Consider the following 20,733-nt stretch of genomic DNA (forward strand, 5'->3'; position numbering starts at 1 on the left):
TTATCCCTGAACACCACATCATATTTCCTAGGAAGAATGGTCACTGACACTCTCATTCTTTTCTACACTTAAGCCTCACAGATCTTCAGAATATGCACAGCATGAACCTTAAGGAGATGCAAGTGTGGCAACCAAGGGAGGAGAAAAGGGCTTGACATGTCCCTAGTGCTGGAGATTTGCCTGGACTACACACAATTAGAACAACATCTTGAAGAATAGGACTAGAAAATATTGCTGGAATAAGGCAAATAGTATGTCTGTTTCAGTTTGATTTAGTCCTCAACATTTTTTATCTGCTCATATCATTCATAGCCTCCCAAAATATAAGCATAGGATGAAAAGGCTCCAATCTCAAAATAAAATGTATGGGTGATTTATTCTTTAGATAATAGTACAACATCTATTGAGAGCAAATTGTTATTTGTCCTTAGTAAAGACAAGACAACAGTCTTCAAACACAAATTCTAGATCATTCAGTAAATGCACTTCTTTACGTGAGTTTTAACTGACAACTTTGACAGCTGGACAGAATTTTTTTTTTAATCAGTTTAGGCAAAACAGCGCCAAAAAGGAAGAGAGAGGATATAGTGTACCACAGTAAGAACATACAGACCCCTCATTTATCTTTGTTTAAACTTTTACTTTACTTTTAAATCTTACTGAAGATAGACAAACAAACGAAAAAAATATTATTTTTTTCCCCAGCCCTTCCAAACTCAGGCCTTTGAACTTCTGTGCTCTCTTTAAAGGCACACAAAAGACATGTTTCTACACAAAGATTCCTTTCTTGTTACCACCATATTCTAAAATACTAACTTTTTCCAGTTTGTATATGCCAATTTGCCTTTCTTCTTCCTACCCACCTGCACTTCATGCTGCTTAGTTTTGGTATTTGATTTAGTAATGAGCTGTCAACAAACCAGCTAGCTTCACATTGTGGTCCTTCTGCACTTAGCTACTACAATCTTGTATATCACTGCCCATAACACTACAGGGTGTAACTCTATTTAAAACAATTTTGTAATGGGAGGGTTCCTCTTCATCTTTGCAAATGTTTTACATACATTCCTTTTAATGAGAGATCACATAAGGATGGCCAAACTAGCCATCTTGGCGTGATCTGAACACAGATGCAAAGTGTTCAGCTTGCCAGGCACTGCTCAGGCTGGCAGGGCAGACTGGTGTTTGTGGCCAACCAGTGACTAACCAATGTTTCCTTTCACACAGCCTCCAACCCTTCCTCCAGCTCTAGATGAGTGAGCAAGCAAGAAGTCTGGGATAACGAAGCTGACAGGCCTGGGCAGGCAGCACCTGGGAAAGGGAGCCACCTTTCCCCAACCCATATTTACAGAGGAACCATGTCATTCTGTGTTGGTGAGAATATGACTCTAGGGCCAATAATAATGGGGAATATTACTCCTCACATAATTTATGGCACAGCATGGGTGGAGGTGGAAGTCAAAAGGAAAGCAGTGCAGGAGCTGCATGTCATTTCCTTAGGGCAGTGGTTCTGGGACAAACACAAATGTGGAAAGCAGAGCCCAGAGTAGCACAATGTGCAACCAACAGGACAGAGAAACTGCAAGTGGGTGAGTGAGGTCAGCTCTCTGCTATACTCCAGACTATAATCCTGTTTTAGGAAATAACTATGTGTTTATTCAAAGTAAGCCAACTCCAACGCAGGTTCCTCTACTATAATTCCAAACACCACAGCACAGTTCTCAAGTAACATTTCCCTTTCTTTTCTGTCCCAGCCATTTGGAGATGCTGCAGGTTCCTGCTAGAATATTTGCAAGCTACCAAGCCTCAAAGGCTCTGCCAAAGCTATGTACTTTCCCACCCAGAGACAGCTGATCAGCAAGCATCCCACAAGAGCCCAGTTATTCTTTCTCACAGAACAGTTATCAAAACAGTAACTCTGACTCTATAGATTTAATTGTCCCTCCTTTCCCTCCATTTCAGATATTTTATTTTTTCCTTCTGTTTTCTCCTACCATTATCTATAGGTCTTTACTTGCTTTCTCTGTTACATTTTCCTTCCACCATTAAAAGAGTTGCTACACACCTTAAGGGCTGACATTAGTCCCCTCACAGAGGGCTCAAATGCACCAAAATTATAGTTCACCTGAATAATACAATTTTATAAGTACTCTAAGCACATTCCTGTTGTCAATAACGAAGAAAAGATGGTACTTGATGGCAAGAGTTTCACGTCGAACTGATTGCAACAGGCCTTACTCTACATACTGTAGGACTCAGAAGACATTTGATTTCTTCTCTCCACAAGACATATAAGTTTTGGTTAGGAGAGCAACCTGATCAGAGCAGAGCCTTATGCTGTCCAGAACTGGAGGCGTGAAGCCAAATTGCTCCAGAGCAGAAAATGGGGTGGAAGGTAGATTCCTTGACTCCTGACAAAGGGAAGGAAAAGCAGGAGCCACAGCAGTTGTTTCAAGAGGGAGAGAAGGCTAGATTCTCCTTTTTCCAAGAAGAGGTGGTTGAGGACAAGCTATACATTCCAGAGATCGTCTTCCCCTACACACTGTACAGTGAAATCAGAAATCATTACTGAAGACCACTGTACTCTGAGGGACAGCTACGATCATGAGGATGTATTTCAGACTGATTTAATTCAAAATTCAATAAAAGGAGAACACCTAAAGAAAAAAAGCAAGTTTCAGTAGTTCATTCTCTAAATAACTGGGTAAAATGGTCAGACAACATTGATATTTCACTTTGTAGCTAGAGTGAACTCTGTAAGTGGTGGGTTTTTTTGGTCACAATTACCCTGAAAGAAAGCAGTACATGGACACAGAATGCGTAGTGCAATTTTCAACAATCCCATGTTCTTTTTTAGATTAATTGTAGCTTTCAGTGGATAAAAGAATTTAAGTGCTGTTTAAAGGAGATCCTGTTTTATTATTTCTGAAGTTGCCCCACCCAAGTTTTGTTCTCCCACACATTCAGTCTAGAGCACATGGGAACACAGCAATTTCAATGGAATGTATCCCAGCAATCTTTCTGTTTCAGATCCCCACATAGCTTTTTATACTTTAAGAACTGTTGAATGGAAGCCTACTACTTAGAACATTGGGCATTAAAAAGAAGTGCCAAGCCTTAATTAGTATAGTGTCTAGATTAAGACTGAGATTTCATACTAAAACATACCTAACAGCCTCTTCATTTTGAGATTTATGGAACAATGGCTACACTATGAGCCAAAAAGCTGAAATTTTTGTAAGAACTGCCAACTTTTCAACCCCCACGTGATAGTACAACAAATAGGCATTTCCAGAAATACCAGAAATTAGATCTGGCAATTAGCATTGGGAAATCCCAGCCTCTCTTGGCTCTGCTTCTGACAATGACTACTTTTTCCACTGAAGTGTACAGTCAATTTTCAATTTTAAAAGACACTACTATTTTAATTATTCAGTATTGAAAACACTTGGAAACAAATCCGAATTCTATTCTTTGTCTTGTCCAGCCAACAGGCCAGCAATTAAAAGAAAAGCAGTCCATTGTCAAATTGCAAGACATGGTTTTCAGCTGTTCTTCAACACTTGCAGAAAACGGTCCTAAAACTTCTCAGGTTTTGCCTACAGACATGTCAGAGTGTGAAAACAATCCCACCCATCACATTCTACACACAACATACCTTTTCTAGAATAATCAGAACAAGTTAAAAACAAATCTTCTGAAACAGATCACCTAGGTTCCTACAACATCTTATTATCAAAGAGCTAGATATTCAAATGACTGTAGGTGCCTAAAAATGCTGATGAGCATCTTGTCATATTTAAGAAGCAGACTAAACATGTTTATACAGGCTTAATATCTTTGCAAGTTTGAAAATCCACTCAGTCCTCATCTGCTTGGTTAAGACTCTAGATGCTTTTGAAGTCAGGCCACAAGCTGACTAGTTATTACAGAAAACACTGCTATCTCAAATGTTAGTAAGAGGCTTAATAAGACATTAGCAGCACTGTTTTTGTTTTAATTGGATTATTTCAAACTCTGCTTTTCCAAGCAGAAACAGTCTTGCTAGGTTGAGACTTCCATACTCTATTGTGTGAATAAACAACAGTCTATAAACAAATTCAAGCTCTGAAGTGGTATTTCCCAGTACTACTACACCAAATTTTTCAAGTGTTACATGTAACAATCTCTTGCAACAACTAAAATGGTCACTCCTTTAGGTTGCCAGATTTTACGTGTTACTAATAGCATGTTTTGAGTATGATAATGAGGAGCAAGAGGTGAGAAAATAATGGAAAAAATACAACTTCTTGGGCAGAAGAGACTACTTGCTTTGTCAAGACATAAGTGCAATTTCCATTGTTTTGTCTACAGGCTCTTGAAGTGTGCACGTACATTGCTTAGCTTCCAGCCTTCAGCATTTGCTCCCACCTAGGCATCCTGTTCACAGATTTCTAGTCCACAAGCATCCCCCTGTAACCACACATCACACTTTTGACAATACTCATTTGCGACAGAGCAATTAATCTCATTCCTCCACTCCAAATGCACATGTTCACATGGCAACAGTCACCCCCAGGAAAGATTTCAGTTATTAACTATGTCAAGGAAAAGAGATTCTGCAGTTAATGGAGCTGCCAGTGCACACAGAAAGTGAGTGTGGTGACGTATGGGGGAGCTAAGCAGTAAAAACATGAAGTGAGGAGTCACTTGCCCATCTAAGAAGAGTCATGGTTCCACCTCTCAGCTGTGGACTATGTCAATTCTGCTAAATATTAGAATTAGTAGCCTTATTTGCTTATGTGTTCCTACAACTCTTTTGCCCACATGCCCGCTCCTGTATTTTTTAGGCCAATAATCTGAGGGTGTGATTTGATAATGCAGCTGAAACAAGCAACAGCTGCAGAAAGAGATGTTCTGCTGCTCCTCCTGCTTTCACCATTCCTCTCAGAGCTGACCCTACAGTGAGACAGAGCAGGGAATTAACTAGCTAAAACTCACTCATGCCAGAAACTAATTTTCCATTCCCTTTTGTCCTTGAGCTGGCTCAGTGCAGGGTCAGATACCTTCAACACCAGAAAGGCAGAGGTAGAAGAAGAGGGAGCAGGGACATCTCTTTTGCAAGCTGCAAGACTGGTGTAGTTACAGCACCAAAGCAAAGCCCCACAGCAGGGACACAGAGCCATATATGTGAATATCAGCAGTTATGCCTGAATTTTCAATTCAGCCACTCCAGAACAGTTTTATGTTATCAGCCTTACTGCTGGAGAAGTGTTTGTGTAATTCCTGTTTCTCATACACAGCTTGAAGACTTATTCCTACTCCTCCTCTTCCTATGTTTTTATGCTAACAGTGAGGCTAAAGAGAAGGGTACCCATTCCTTCCCCCAAGACATCTTAAGTTCTACAAAATAAGACATTAAATATTTCCTCCAGAAAGAAACGCAAGGGAGGATCCCTGCCAATTTTACCCTTATCCCCAATCCAAAAGCAGTTAGCATATCTCACAAATTTATATACAAATAAGACTTATTCCAATTAAAATCAACTCTTCTTCTCCCCCCTTACAAATTATAGCTAAGGTTAGCTTCTGAAAACTAAAGAGAAAGATGATTTTCCTTGCTTATCTTGCACAAAATATGGAACAGCTCCTGATGACTGTTTGGAATCATGCCCTTTAAGGTTTGGCTTTTAAACAGAGGAAATCAGACTGTCACAGATTTAGACTACTGTGCTTTTAGAGCTGCATATCTAAATTTTAGGTATCTGAAAAATCCTTTGTGGTCAACTTTGTCTCCAGCCAGCAGATAGTAGTAGCATCATAACAGCAATTACTTTCAGACTCCACTTGGTTTTGCAGAGAGGTGTGAGCAAATTATTAAGGGTAGATAAGTAAGGAATAAGTGAACCAGTGCAACTTATAACAGTGGGTGGACTAGTTACAGCAAGATCTAATTGCATCACGCATGTCACTCAGCCTTTGCTCTAGAGCAGCAGCCCAGCCACAAGTGTGAATGAAGTCATCCTAACACACAGACACACCTAACTTCCATAATACCAAGTATGTTCATAGATTAGTCAAGGGACTGTTCTCATTACTCAGGTAGATGCCTATAAGAAGTTTTACTGGTATAGGTGAACTCAAAATAGCAATTGCTGCCACTTGTTGCAGCAGGTATAACAATGTCTGATCACAAAATTCTAGTAGTTCTAAAGTGAACGGCATATTCATTCAGACAAGACACCAGAGTCTTGGAACATTATTTTTATTTGTTGTGAAGTAGCATGAGACACTGTGCCCTGGCTGATTCAGTCTACTGATTAGCAAAAGCCAAACACTGCTTAAGTAGCTAAAAGTGCTTCCCTCTGCTCCCAAAGGTTGGTTGACATATTTAGCACATGGTAGTCTTCATATAAAGAGCTCCTGCTAAACTGAAGGAGTAGAGCATCCACCAGTGCTGCTGCAAGGAAGCCAATACAGCAGCTGCACCAAATGCAAACCCATAGCTCAAAGGACTCTCTAAGCAGAAACCAGCAAATCTGCAGATAACATCACAACAGCATCTCTACCTTCTTCACAGCTACTGAATTGCATTACAAGCTGGCTAAAGACATCACTCTAATGGTGTTCCATGTGACAATCTTTACATCAAATCACAGCCTGTACTACTCCCGAGTGCAGTGTGCAATTTTATTCCTCACATCAAAACTTCTGAAGAAGTTCCATTTTCAAACCTAATAGATCTTCAACATGGCTGCTTTAGAATCCCTTGCAAACCTGGCCATGGCAAAGCAGCAATACATCACTTCTTTCAAAGTAGCACACAAATTCATGAAGGAAGGTTTGAATGCTACATTCTTCACAGATTGTGGATAGTTGTTACAAATTCCACACAAATCTCCAATGTTGATTAAAAACAAAGTCACCTGTTTCACGGACTGCTAACTGCAGTATCAAATAAGCATTAACTTTAGGGCACGACAAGAAGCAGGAACGAGTAGTGGTAGGAAAAAGACCAGGAATGGACTGCAGGAGTTCTGCTGCTCCAAAGTAAGAATGCTTACTATACAAGTTGAAGCCTGAGTGTCCACTGATACTACTAGTACTACTAACCAGAAACAATATACATTGTGTGGCCTAGTGTCTCTCTAAACACAGTTCTGAAGAGTTTCCTTCATATTTAGAGGACCTTCATATTTATGCCTGTCATCCTCACTGCTCAAGCCTCATATCCACCTGCTCTGTCACACTGGAACTGATAAGCCACAGCTGCCCTAATTACACAGCTGGTTCCTGTATTCTTGCTGACAAAGAACTTCTACAATAGACTAAGGAGACATTTTGTTTAGTGCTCAAACACCACACTGATAAGAACGGTATTTTTTAGACAGAAAGATGACTGGGTAGGAAAGTCCTTTCTAGGCTTAATCCTATATCTGGAACAAATTTCAATCTGGGCACCAGCACAATCTAACAGAAGTTCTGCAGATCCCACACATATGTGCATGATTTAGTAATAAGGAACAAAGTGGTGAAATACTATTAGTTTGCATAACAGAGAATTGCACTCTGAATAGAAACAGCCTACTCTGTACTGTACTCAGCTCCTGCCTTTGTGTTTGGAAAAACGTTTTCTTCTCTGTAATTCATTAACCTACAACCTTATCAAGGTGGGAGTGAAGAATTTGTTTCCAGCATGCAAACCAGCAGTCAAACTAAGCAAAAATACTTACGTCACTCTTCCTGAACTTTGCTTTTAAGCTCTTCATGCTGATCACATTCAACCTTCCAAACCTTTCAGAAGCTTTTTATCCTTCTTCAGTATCTAAACAAAAAAGAAAGAAAAATAAGATTTCAACTTGATACCATTCAGTTCACTGGCAGCCTAGTCTGAATTGAATTTGCATACCTATATCACCCTTTGAGGATTTAGCCCTCAAGCTCTAAAAAAGATTAACTGCCAGCTAAGGGAAACTTTCTGTTACTACAAACTTAAAAGCAATCCTAAATCTGACCACAAAAGAATAGAGCAAATCTTTACTAAAAACTCAAGTGTGTATCATGTTATACTAGCTGCTTCTCAATATAATCAGATCACTGACACATACAAACACGTAGCAGCTTTCTCTGCCCACTGTCTATTTAAACATTATCATCAGCCATTTATAAAGTGGGAAAAGCAAAAAAAAAGTATGAAAAGTCATTCATTAGAACTTCAGTATCCTACAACTGTGGGTCTGCACTGGGTAGCAGAAGTGTCACCAATACTGTATGTAGAAGTCTAACCACTAACCAATTTCAAAATTAAACCATGCATGATACATACTAGGATAGCTCAACACAACATAGCAGATAGAACCATCTGAGCAAGAGCAGAGGTTATCACCAGAATAATTGTTTTATACTTTTCCCTGTGAGAAACTGTATGTGTACTCTTGGAGTCACAGGTGGTTTTAATTTGGCAGTGTACTATCACAGTCATAGTTCCCCTTCCTCCCCTTTAAGCAAAGAAAAGCAGCAGTTTCACAAATATATACAACTAACATTACAAACAAGCTGCAAGCTCTCACAGGGAATGGGGAGCCTAGAGCAAACTTTCCACAGAAAGCTTCAATATACCACGTATTATCAATTCAAGACAAATGTAACAGCAAACAGCATGTTAAAGTAGCATGGCAATGTGCTTTTTTCAAGAACACAAAAGAAAAACTTAATGAAAGAGGAACATACATCTGGTCTGTGCAAGAATGTTCCAAATTTCTTGTTTCACTGTATGCTCACTGGAATAGCCAGCCACTCTCATCTACAAGTTTTAGCTGCTATACAAATTCCTTCTGAAGGAACAGTTTAAAGGAAAGGATGTTCAGCTGTATAAACTTCCTCCCTCCACCCTAGAAAAAAAAGGAGAAGAAATATTACAAGTCAGGCCAGATAAATAAATAACTGAAATAAGGACTGGAGCACAAATTCACATAAGTCGTGCAGGGTCACTAACTTTTCACATCACTCTTCAGAAACAGGAGATTACAGTTAGATAAGTGAAGTGAGATTCAATTGTTCCATAAAATAAAGTCTCATTATGATGAAGCAATTTGCTATGTTCTACATGATCACTCTACTATGAGTTTTAAAATGCAGCTACATGGTATACTCTTGGTAGAATATACATGAATGCTTCCACAAAATACAACATTAAGTACCACTCAAGGGTAGCAATTAATGCTAAGTAAATATGTCATTTAGTTCAACCCCATACTTACCTGACAGCCATTTAAGACAAACACAAATATATTTCTGGGGAAAAAAACCAAACAAACAAAAACAAAACCCACCATACACCACAAAAAAACCCCACAACCTGAACAAACAAAAAATTCCATACACTATATACACACAAATACATTTGCCACAGAACAAACACCTCTAGTAGGTGATCTGGATGGGGTAATTCTGTAGGTTGTTAAAACATCATTAAATCTCATTAAATTACTCTAAATCTAATTAAACAGTCATTTCAAAGTCATATCAGATTCCTGATGCTTTCAGGTATGAGTGAGGGGTCTCATTCGAAGTTCTTGCTTTTTATATCAGGGAGAATGGACTTGTGGCATTTTGTTTTAATTCTTCAGCATGTAAAAGGAAAAGAAAAAAAAAAATCAGAAGCTTTTCATTCCCTGGCTTAAGTGACAATTTCTTAGCTTTTTCATGGGTTGAATGGAATATTTGTAAAACAGTATCAAAAAAAAAAAGAGGGGGGGGGGCGGGAAGGGTGGCAGAAGAGGGCTAGTTTTGAGCAACCAAAAAGAAGGAATTATTTTAGGTTGCTCTGAGAGAAGTATACCACTTTATATCTGCTACATCTACTCAGACTTTGAAGAGTTTAAATTGCACAGCAGCTGTTACAACCTGCACTGAAAAGAAGCCTGAACCTCAGCAAGAGGCCAATAATCTCCTAAATCATTCTCTAGTTATAACAAGGATGATGAGCATTGCGAAGACCAGAAATGCTGGAGTACAGACAAGATAAATACCATTACATTGATCTTTCCTTCTTTACATACCACACCAGGAAGGGAAGAAGAAGAAAAAAAAAAAAGGAAAAAAGAGAGAAAGAAAATGGAGGACAAAAACCAAAACAGTTTTAAAAACTTTTGAGAAACACAAAACCAAACCACAATTTAAAGGAACTTTAGAAGCTGAGCAACATCATACAATATCTTCCAAAATCCAAAACTTCACAGGACTATTTATTTCAAAACTTAAACATATTCAACTAAAAAAGTAAACACTCTAATTAGACCGGTTAATAAAATATAAAGAAGTCTTGTGCATGGGGAATTTAAAATGAGAAATCTTTCCTCACATACAGATTGCCAAAGAATTGTATGCTGTAGGCTGTCCTTCCCTTTCCCACCCACTCAGTATTTTTGGCTCCCATGTACAAAAGATTTGTTATAGCTTCCATGGAAAATAAAGTACCCAACTACAGGGCTATGGGGGAGATGACAACTCCGTGTAAGTATATGCACAGAACAGCTGCAAAGCTGGACTCTCTTCTATGACGAACCTGTAATGCAGTCTAATTAACGAGCTTTGCTAGCACTCCTAATATGCTACTTTTCCCCATTTTGAGGAAGGAAGAAGAGAGGTGAGCTGTGTTTTTAACAGAAGCCAACTTATTTTTCCCACAGGATACTTCACCTCTTGCGTAAGTGCATTTTATACTTTGAATGTGAAACTCAGTCCTCAGCATAATTAAAAACGCATGCACAAGTACACAAAACCAGCATTCCCAAGTTTAATGTGTGTCACATCTGTATTTTTTCCATAAGAAACAGTTAAACACAAACACCAAGATTACAGTTTGTGCATCATAATGGCCATAATCCTTCAGCTGTAAAGATAAAAACCGGTGAGGCAGTTAGGGCTGCCTTGTCTTGGCACTGTCTATAGGAGGAAGTCACCTCTCAAAGGGTGTAATTATTGCAATTGATGCAAAAAGAGGCCAGGATCCTGATTCAGCAGAGCTTTATGACAACTGTGCATTTGCCAGAGGGAGAATAAAGGAAGCACCATTAATACACTCCTGTTTTACAAGATAGGAAACAACTACTAGAAATTCACTAGGGAGTATCAAGACACTTCAAAACAATATTTCTGCAATGAATCACAGGTATTAAGAAGAAGCAATCTCTACTAATAGTGGCATTTCTCCCCTTTTAGAACAAACGTGATAATAAATACTGAGCGCTGCCATTTTGTAGCTGCAGCAAGTTAGCAGCAGAGCAGTGCTTAACTCCAGGGATTCACAACAGCTAATAGTGATCCCATGCTTTTAACCATTAACTCCAAAATTAAATATCTAGTCCTCTATGTTATCTTCCTTCAGCTTAATGTTATGAAATAGCTTTCAGGAATACAAGCCACAGAAAACACCTTTAGGCTGGTGGTAAACCTAGCTATTTAAAATAAGAGACATCGAAATGGCAGTAATCTTTGACCTTAATAGTTTCATTTAACTATGTTTTAATACACAATACAATCTTTAGCTTTAAATATATGAAAGATATTAGAGTAATCTACCCCACTGATTTACACTGAGATTCATGCAAACCACAGTAAATAAAAATACTGACTTTTTTCCTTTCATTGAATTGCATTAAAATCAGAGCTAGGTCTTTCAAACAATGTTACAAGTAACTCCTTGAACGGCCAAAGATCCAGTGATGCAACAGTAAAACAGTCTTAGTTTTACCAAGTAAAACTGTGAGTTTACAGTAAAACTGTACACTATGCACACTGTTCATGCCAGTGACAGTTACCCTTCATTGGTAAGTGCTGAGTTCAATTAACTTGGGTGTCAAAAATCTCGTACCTCTTTCAGAACACCCTGAGATGTCTCCATCTCAGACAGTGCTCCTCTGCAGCAAAGCATCATTCACATAATCAACTCATTTCCCCTTTCCTTCCTAAAAACACTCCGATTTTTTTTTTTTACCTTATGAGGTTACATAAAAGAACTAGAGACTTTATGCAAGATCTGGCGACATTAAAAAAACCAAACCAAACCAAACAAACAAAAAAACCCACAAACAACACACACACACAACCCCACACAGCAGTATCACAAGGATCTGGAAGAATACAATTGCTGTCATACACTTACATCTCCTTTGTGTGAGTAGCCCTACAGTCACACCCCAGAAGTGTCTTTTCCCAAAGAAAAACACCATCATTTATTCTCTGTATGATTGCTTTCTAAATCACAAGTCCTGCCCTGACTCAGGCACAAGCCTTTGTGGCAGCCAGCACTAAAAAGCAGCTAAGCGCAGTACTAGCACCTTCTCTGCTGTCCAACTTCAGTACTCCTCAAACGCTTCACACGCCTGAGCTCCCCTGACCTCCTATCCAGCACCACGAACATGCCCAAACCCAAGCTTCTCCTTTGCATTGCCAAAGCCACAGGACCACCTAGAAGCATTAGCCATTGCCTAGCCTCTTTCGTTGTTTGCACACAAATGCAGTAAGCCCATGTTGTCCCACAAAAAAAAAAACCAACAGCCTGCACTTCATGTCTGACTACCTTCTCACTTCCATCCAGCGCAGCGTATTCTCTCTTTCTCAGGCTGAAGCAGAGAAGCATGTAGGATGTGACCAAAAACAACGGGAACATTTCCCCACTCTTTATCAGCACAGCTCAGTTTTTCCATCTTGAGTAACCCATCCTCCTATCACAGGAAAAGTCAAAGGGAACAAATTTTTTTTTTAGCTTAATGTCACCTATAAAGGCAACTAATTCTTGGCTAGGTTGATCTACTATTACTTACTAATGAAAGCGCACTGAAAAATGCACTGAGAAGCCCAAGTACTACTCCAGAGTGGGAGCGATTTATATACAGTTAATCCCACTGTAAACAGAATCAGACATCAGAGATAGCAAAGGCCTTGAGTAACTTAGTACAATCCCCCTATCTGTTCACAAATTACTGGCAAGGATGTACTGAACTGTAAAAATTTAAGCATTCTAGCCCCAAAGTTAGAGCTACATAGATATTACATCACCAATAAGCCTACAGCTATCACCCCTCCCTCCAGAATGTTTTGCAGCAACTCTCTACTCTTACACTTCCTTTGATATTCAAAATTTGCAAATGTTAAACTTCATTTTTAACTGATTCAGCTTGAGCACTATCGATCTCTGTGGATGTTGTACAACCAATACAAACCCAGGCAAGTCTGTCAATGTGGGGTTCTGTGTAGTGTAGACCTTAGATACAGTGAATTACAGGAGAAGTTCAGGGAAAAATCAAAATGTGACACTGCCCTGATTTGTCTAGTTGTTATATTAGACAGCACTCCAGGCAAAAAATCCTAGCTCAAGCAAAGTCCAGGCAAATTTATCATTCACTCATTACATACAACTTTACTATGTTCTTACTCCAGTTCTTTTGTCTGGAAGTGTCTGTCAACACACATCCCGCTCACGGAAGAGTACAGTAAAAGAGACAAGGCTTGCCGCATGAACTCAGACATACCCCTGTCTTTCTCTGCTTTCAATTTCCCTCTCTCTGAAAGAAAAAGACCCTCCCTCTTACGTGCCCCTCATTTTTGAGACTATATTCTCTGTTTTGATCATTCATAAGATATGTTGCAGTCCTGGAGAGTTTTCCTTGTTCAATGCTCAGTCCAACACGCCTAGATTGGAATTGAAGTATCCAGCTATGACTAGAAATAGATAAAAATTATGCATAGTCCCACTTGTGAAATGCTAGTTCTTAAACAAGAAATCCACATGGGTAATAACTTGTTCATACTTATTCTCTTCCTAGTATTTTGTATCAACCATTCAACTAGGTGCTCTACAGAATGAGCAAACACGATACAATGTTAAAACTAAGAAAAGACGTATCCCTGACTCTATGGATCAATACTCTGAGATAGCCAAAGGCAGAAGAGCCACCTATTGGGGCAGGACTTCAGAAGACAGAAACATCAATTTAATTTACCTAAGACAAGCTCCCTCCCACAAACTCTGCCCTTATACTTTTGAAAGGTCTTAGAAGGGTACCCTACTGAAAATTCCTGTTGTCTAGAAATATCTTCCGTTCTCCTATGCAGCTTCCAAGTTCTTGTGTGGGGAAAATATTTTGGATAGGGAAAATATTTCAGCTGGTGAAAATGCAGCACCTTTTTAAACATTACCCCAAAATAGAAGGAGCGTTGGGTGTGTTTCCACCCCTCAAAAAAAAAGTAGCAGGAATTCAGATACTTTTTGTCTTGTGGAAGACAAAGGCTATCAACAAACTAGCAGAACATCAGCAAGATCAACACCTACGAATTACTGACAATCAACTGATTTTTATCTGATTTTATTCAGGCTGTTGAAACTCATATTCAATAGCAGCAGCACAAGGTGCCATACAAATCTTGAAGAAAAAAACTGAGTGTTTAACATACTTCTTCCAGCCTTCAGAAACATCTGAATCTCTAAATTTCCCTTAGAATTATCACGCTGGTGTCTCAGGCAATTACCTGTAAACAAGGGAGGGTGCCCCACTGGACCTGTTGTTTATGAATAGAGAAGGACTCATGGGTAACACATCAGTTGGAGGTTGCCTTGGGCATAGCAATCATGAAATGATTGTGTTTTCTGTTCTTGGAGATGTAACGAGGGTGGTCAGCAGAATCGCTACTTTGGACTTTCGAAGAGCAGACTTTGATCTGTTTAAGAGGCTGGTTGGCAGTCCCTTGGGAGACAGACCTGAAGGGCAAAGGAGTCCAGGAAAGCTGGTCACTCTTTAATAAGGAAATCTTAGAGGCACAGGAGTAGGCTATCCCCATGTGCCAAAAAATGAGCCGATGAAGAAGAAGACCAACCTGTCTCAACAGAGAGCTTTGACTAGAACTCAGGAATAAAAGTAAAATTTATAACCTTTGGAAGAAGGGGCAGGCTACTCAGGAGGAATACAAGGATGCTGTGAAGTTATGCAGGGAGAAAATTAGAAGGGCCAAAGCTCAGCTAGAGCTGAGACTGGCTACTGCTGCTAAAGGGAATAAAAAATTATTCTATAAATACATTGGCAACAAAAGGAGGACTAAGGAGAATCCCCACCCTCTAGTAGATGCAGCGGGAAACAACTTGACAGAAGATGAGGGAAAGGTTGAGGTACTAAATGCCTTCTTTGCCTCAGTCCTTAATAGTCAGAATAGTTGTGCTCCAGGTACCAAACCCCCTGAGCCAGAAGACAGGAATGGGGAGCAGAATGAAGCAACAATAACCCAGGGTAAATGGTTGGTAACCTGCTGCACCACTTCAACACACACAGGTCTATGGGGTCAGATAGGATCTATCCAGGGGTACTCAGGGAGCTGGCAGAGATGCTTACCAAGCCACCTTCAATTATTTATCAGCAGTCCTGGCTACCCACAGAAGTCCCAGTTGACTAGAAGTTGGTGAATGTGATGCCCATCTACAAGAAGAGTTGGAAAGAGGATCCCGGGAACTACAGGCCTGTCAATCTGACCTTGGTGCCAGAAACAGTCACAGAACAGATCATCTTGAGTGCCATCACACAGTATACACAAAACCAAGCCATCAGGCCCAGCCAGCATGGGTTTAGGAAAGGCAGGTCCTGCTTGACCAACCCAATCTCCTTCTACAACAAGGTGACCCACTTAGTAGATGAGGTAAAGGATGTGGATGTTGTGTATTTAGACTTCAGTGAGCCTTTGACATCACTTCCCACAGAATTCTCCTGGAGAAGCTGGCAGCTCATGGTCTGGATGGGTGTACTCTTCACTGGGTAAAGAACTGGCTGGAGGGCTGGGCCCAAAGAGTTGTGGTAAACGGAGCCAAATCCAGCTGGCAGCCAGTCACGAGTGGTGTTCCCTGGGGCTCAGTATTGACGACAGCTCCGTTTTATATCTTTATCAATGATCTGGATTAGGGGATTGAGTTGCACCCTCAGTAAGTTTGCAGATGACACCAGGTAGGAGTGTTGATCTGCTGGAAGGTAGGAAGGCCATACAGAGGCATCTGGACCAGCTGGATCAATAGGCTGAGACCAATTGCATGAGGCTTTCTACAACTACCTGAAAGGAGGCTGTAGCATGGAGTGTGTTGGTGTCTTCTCCCAAGTAGCAAGTGATAGGACAAGAGGAAATGGCCTCAAGTTGCACCAGTGGAGGTTTAGATTGGATATTAGGAAAAATTTCTTCCTGGAAAGAGTTGTCAGGCACTGGAATAGGCTGCCCAGGGAAGTGGTGGAGTCACCATCCCTGGAGGCGTTTAAAAGGCATTTAGACAAGGTTCTTAGGGACATGGTTTAGTACTAGAGTTACGTTATGTTTGGACTTTGTGATCTTAAGGATCTCTTCCAACTGAAATGATCCTATGATTCTAAGCTCATCAGAAAGCACACGTGTCAAACTCCCCAGAAGCATTTCAGGCTGTCCCAGTGCCTTTTGGAATCCAGATATCTGCAATAACCAATGGTAGGTCCTTGCCTCTCAGCTACTGAAGTTACAGAGTCATAGACAGACCAACATACAGTATTTTTTTTCTCTTGTAATGACTGAACAACCTTGGCTCTCCACCCATCCTTGCTAAAGATTCAGGTGAAAAAAAAAAACCTGCACATCTTGTTTTACAATAATTTGAATAACAGCAATGGCTTTCCAGCACAAAACCAAAAGGAGATTATGGCAGTGTTAGAAAACACATGTAAGTTATTACAGCATTTACCTAAAATGCAAGATCTGCTTGCAGACAACTTGAGTCAAGATCTAACACTTCCCAGGCACATGCACAAACCATTCATCCAGAGGCTCTCTCCTCCAGAGGTGGTCTCAAGTTCAGCACACAGACTACCACCGTCACCTCCCGGTACTACTGGTCATCCTGTTCTGGATCCCAACACACAGGAAGGATGCTTTCTTTCACTACTGAGTACTTCCACTCCACCAGTCCTTAGCAAATATCTAGATTGGCAGCTAGTCCTAAGTGTCAGTAGAGATCTTTAGTTGCTTCCATACTTCACCAGACTCGCATTTGTCTCTAGAAGTTTGGTAGTGATAAGCTCTGCTCTAAAGCATTGCCCGTATTACAGCTATTTGCAGTACTTCCTCTATATCCTAAAAGCGCACTAGATGGCCCTCAAAACGTAAGGAGCAGCAAGGACTGACAACTCTGAAAACAAGCCCCAAGCTACCTCAAATGCAGAGCTATCACTTGTGTGCATCTGCAGGTACCCAGACAGCAATTCCAATGAATGAAAGCATGTGAAGAGGCTTCTCAGTCCTGAAGGAAACATGTGCACAGCAGTAGAGCCAGTTACTCAAACCTCTAACCCCAGAAGATGTTATGGATTTCTACTCCTCCCACCTTTGGATTTTCAGTACTTTACTGTCTCTGCCGCTGAAGCTTTGAACTGATTTGTTCTAGTTTTGTGCTTGGTTTTTTTTCTCTATAGTTATTTCAAGCATTATCCCTACGCAAAAAGAACCAGCCCACAATCAGTTCTCAAAAGGAATGTGATTAGGGTAATGTTGCAGTAGGCTTTAGAAACTGCCGACATTTCACACAAGACCTTCGCTTTCATGTTTCTCCAGACAGCACTTCTCCATCAAAAGAGACACTATCAGAGACATTATCAGAGAGGGTGAGAAGAAAAGTAACACAGTGGGAAACATTAAAAAAAAAAAGAAAAAAAAAAGAAAAAAAAAGAAAAAATAAAAGAAAAGATGAGGAAAGTGAGTGAGCCCTCTTGTGAAATGCTTGTATCACTTCAGGAAACCAGCAGCCTCCCACCTAGTTTCTTCTCCATTTGAAGTTATCCATCTCTTGATTCAGAGAACAAGAAGGGTGGAGATAGGATTTTATTGCTTTGATAGCAGATGCACTCTTCGAAGAAGGAAGAGAATAGCACAGGGCAAATATTTTTAGAGACTGCATGGTCACTTATTGGCACTGAACTTGGCATCAACTCAAGAGAACCCTGAGCTCATATAAAGTCTCGTTCTAGTCAAATGCTCTTCTAGTCTGGTTCGTATGGGTGTTATGCAATTCTTCTGTTAGTAAATAAAATCTCATTGACAGCTTTCCACCAGTGTCCCAAGACAAGAGCCAAGCAGGCCACTGACAGATATTTACTAAATTCATTTACTCCTAGTTAATCTAGGACATTAGAAGGCCTTTCTAAAAGGATATATGTGTAGTTTTTGGCATTTATTTCTTTTTTTTTTTTTTAAATAACACACACTAATCTGCAACCTGCTGAGACAAAGAAAAAAATAAAAGATACTACAGCTTCTACCCAAGTAGCACTTACTCCACTAGACTACAAGTGGTCTGTATCAGTTCTGTAATAACCATGCTCATACTCACTACAAAAACAAATGGGAGAGTTTGTTAAGATCCTGAAATGCTGATAAAGCAGAATTTAACTAGTCTTCTCACAGAAACTTAAGAATGTCACAAGTGGCAACGGCAAACTGCAGAAGGCTTGTGCTGCCAAACACTGTGCCAGAGAACGCAAAATCTTTCGCCTGCTCTGTTGGAAGTTTGAGGAAGCGCAGGTTCCTGGTTAACAATTGATACGAGTCCGAAAGCAGAGTTTTTGTGTTGTTGTTTTTCGGGTTTGTTTTTGCTTTTTTTTTTTTTAAACAGCTGCAGAAAATAAGGCTGTTTTAAGTCCCCGCTGCCAGGGAAGCCGCAGTCCCGTTGGTGCCCGCGGGGCAGGAGCCGCGGCTGGCGGTGAGACCCCGGCCAGGCCCGGCCAACCGCCGGTCCCCCGGGGAGCCCGTTAGCCAGCTCTCCCTTCCCCGAGCTCCCACTGAGCACCTCGGAGAGAAACCGCCCCACACGGGCACCGAAACAACGCCGTCGCCACCTTTTCGTACCGAAGCGAGGCAACCGGAGGGTCCTCCCGGGGGTGAGTTTAACTCCTGTCAGGGCCCACCGGAGAGCGGGTGACGAGGCGGCAGCGCTGCCCCCGGGGCTCGGCCGGACCCGCGGTGTGAGGCGCCGTGCGATGCCGCCTCTGAGAGACCCACGGAGGCCCGCTCACCGGCGGGTGGGGGCGTAGGGGGCTGAACCGGCGCCGGCCGGACCGTACGGAGGTGCTACCGCTCACCCCCGCGGGCAGCTGTCACCCTCGCACGCAACGAGAGGAAAAAAGAATTATAAAACTATAAATAAAGTCAATAAACAGTCAAGCGGCAACGACTCATGTACGGTGCTCCACACCCCCCAACCGGTGCTCCCCACTCCCCCACACCGGGGAAACCGGGCTCTCCCGACAGCGCCGGGGGAAGAGAGAAGTTTGCTCCTGTTGCGCGGCGCGGAGGGCTCCGCTCAGGCATCGCCGGGGAAGCGCCGGCGGCAGCAGCCCCCGCGGCCGGCTGCGGAGGCGGGGGCAGGTGGGCGCCGCAGACAAAGCCCCTATTCACGACGCCCGCCGCCGTGCGCGCGTGCACGCAAATTCCGCCCCCCCCCAGCCCCCGCCGCCTCCCGCCGAGCCGCGCTCACCTCATGGAGGAACCGCGTCCCGCTACGATCGCGTCCGCCGGCGGGAGCCGCGCTCCGAGCGGCGCCGCTGCTGAAGGGCGGAGCGGAGCCGCCGCGCGCCCCGGGACACTCGGCCGTTCCGCGCGGATAGGGCGGGAGGGGGTGGGCGTGACATCACTCCGCGGCCACGTGACCACAGGGGCTCCGTCCCCCGTCCGCCCCCCCGCGGGGAAAGCTTCGTCCCCCCACCGCCCCCTCCCCTTTCCCCGCGGGGGAGGGTCACGTGGCGGCGCACGGGGTTCCCGCGCTGGGGAGCGGGGTCTGAGGGGAAGGGGTGACACGGGGGGAGCTGTCACCTGCGGCGGGCCGGTGGGAGACGCTGCCGGGAGCCCACCGTGCCCGCCCAGGGCCGGGTGTGTGCGGGAAGGGCGTGCGGGGAAGTGGGTGTCGCGTCCCTTCTGCCTCGGGATCTCTTCTGGCCACCTCTGGAGAAAACTGAGGGGAAGAGAAGACACCGAGCTCCCCAAGGAGTGCAAGTGCTTCAGCGCAGGAGAGATGTCCTGTGCTTCAGTTCCCTCCTAAGCTTCACCTTCCTCAGACCTCTACGGAGAAAGGACTGCTTCAGAAGAAAGAGAAGTGGGGCGCTTCTTGTTTAGTACCCAAGTTAACGAGCGGTGTGGTGCTTGGTTATGCAGGAGTTTAGAGGCTGGAGAATCACCAGTGGGCTTTATGCCTGTGCCAAGGTGCTGCTTCACTGGATGTGCTCCAGAAGTCTCCTTTCTGTGTAGGCCCAGCTCCTTTTCTCAAAGTCAATCCTCCAGAGAGTCCTTTCTGGAGTCGTCCGGCAAGCTGATGGCAAACCACCCCAACATCTCACCAAAAAGATCACAGTTGCCTTCACCTGCGCGAGGAACTCTGGACACCTCATCTACAAATTGAGCTGGTGAGCCTCTGCCTGCCACTGCACCACAAGAGCCCTGCCAGAGTCCTTATCCGTCTTGCCATCATGTCAGGTCCATGGGCTGGTCCCACTCACCACAATCCCGTTCTCTGCTTGAGAAGGTCTCCTTTAATCTCTGTGATCGCTCTTATCTTCTCTGTTCTCAATCATATCCACACCTTCTGAAGTGGCAAACAGTACGGGGAGGAAATGAGCACTTCAAAACTTTAGGTCATTATTGTAATAGTGGCAAGTATTGTTATTAAACAAATACACTTGATTATCACCAGAAGCATACTTTCCTCTG

At 42.4% G+C, this 20,733-nt stretch overlaps 1 protein-coding gene across 4 annotated transcripts in view; it reads right to left on the minus strand.

Annotated features, from left to right (window-relative positions):
- RAI14 (retinoic acid induced 14) overlaps positions 1–19,621 on the minus strand; it is an 89,061-nt gene extending 69,440 nt beyond the window's left edge. For 2 of the 4 annotated variants that reach the window (XM_080362224.1, XM_080362221.1), the window contains exons 1-3: positions 19,508–19,621; positions 8,710–8,870; positions 7,713–7,804 (exon numbers count right to left, since the gene is read on the minus strand). In XM_080362224.1, the coding sequence (XP_080218350.1) occupies positions 7,713–7,748 (36 nt within the window). In that variant the 5' untranslated portion in view covers positions 7,749–7,804; positions 8,710–8,870; positions 19,508–19,621. Of the gene's footprint in view, positions 1–7,712; positions 7,805–8,709; positions 8,871–12,562; positions 12,701–14,511; positions 14,642–19,507 lie in introns of those variants that run through there. The other 2 variants (XM_080362223.1, XM_080362222.1) reach the window with 2 other exon arrangements.
- Between the last annotated feature and the right edge of the window lie 1,112 nt (positions 19,622–20,733).

The sequence above is a fragment of the Nesoenas mayeri genome (genome assembly GCF_963082525.1).
Source record: "Nesoenas mayeri genome assembly, chromosome: Z".
Lineage (NCBI taxonomy): Eukaryota > Metazoa > Chordata > Aves > Columbiformes > Columbidae > Nesoenas > Nesoenas mayeri.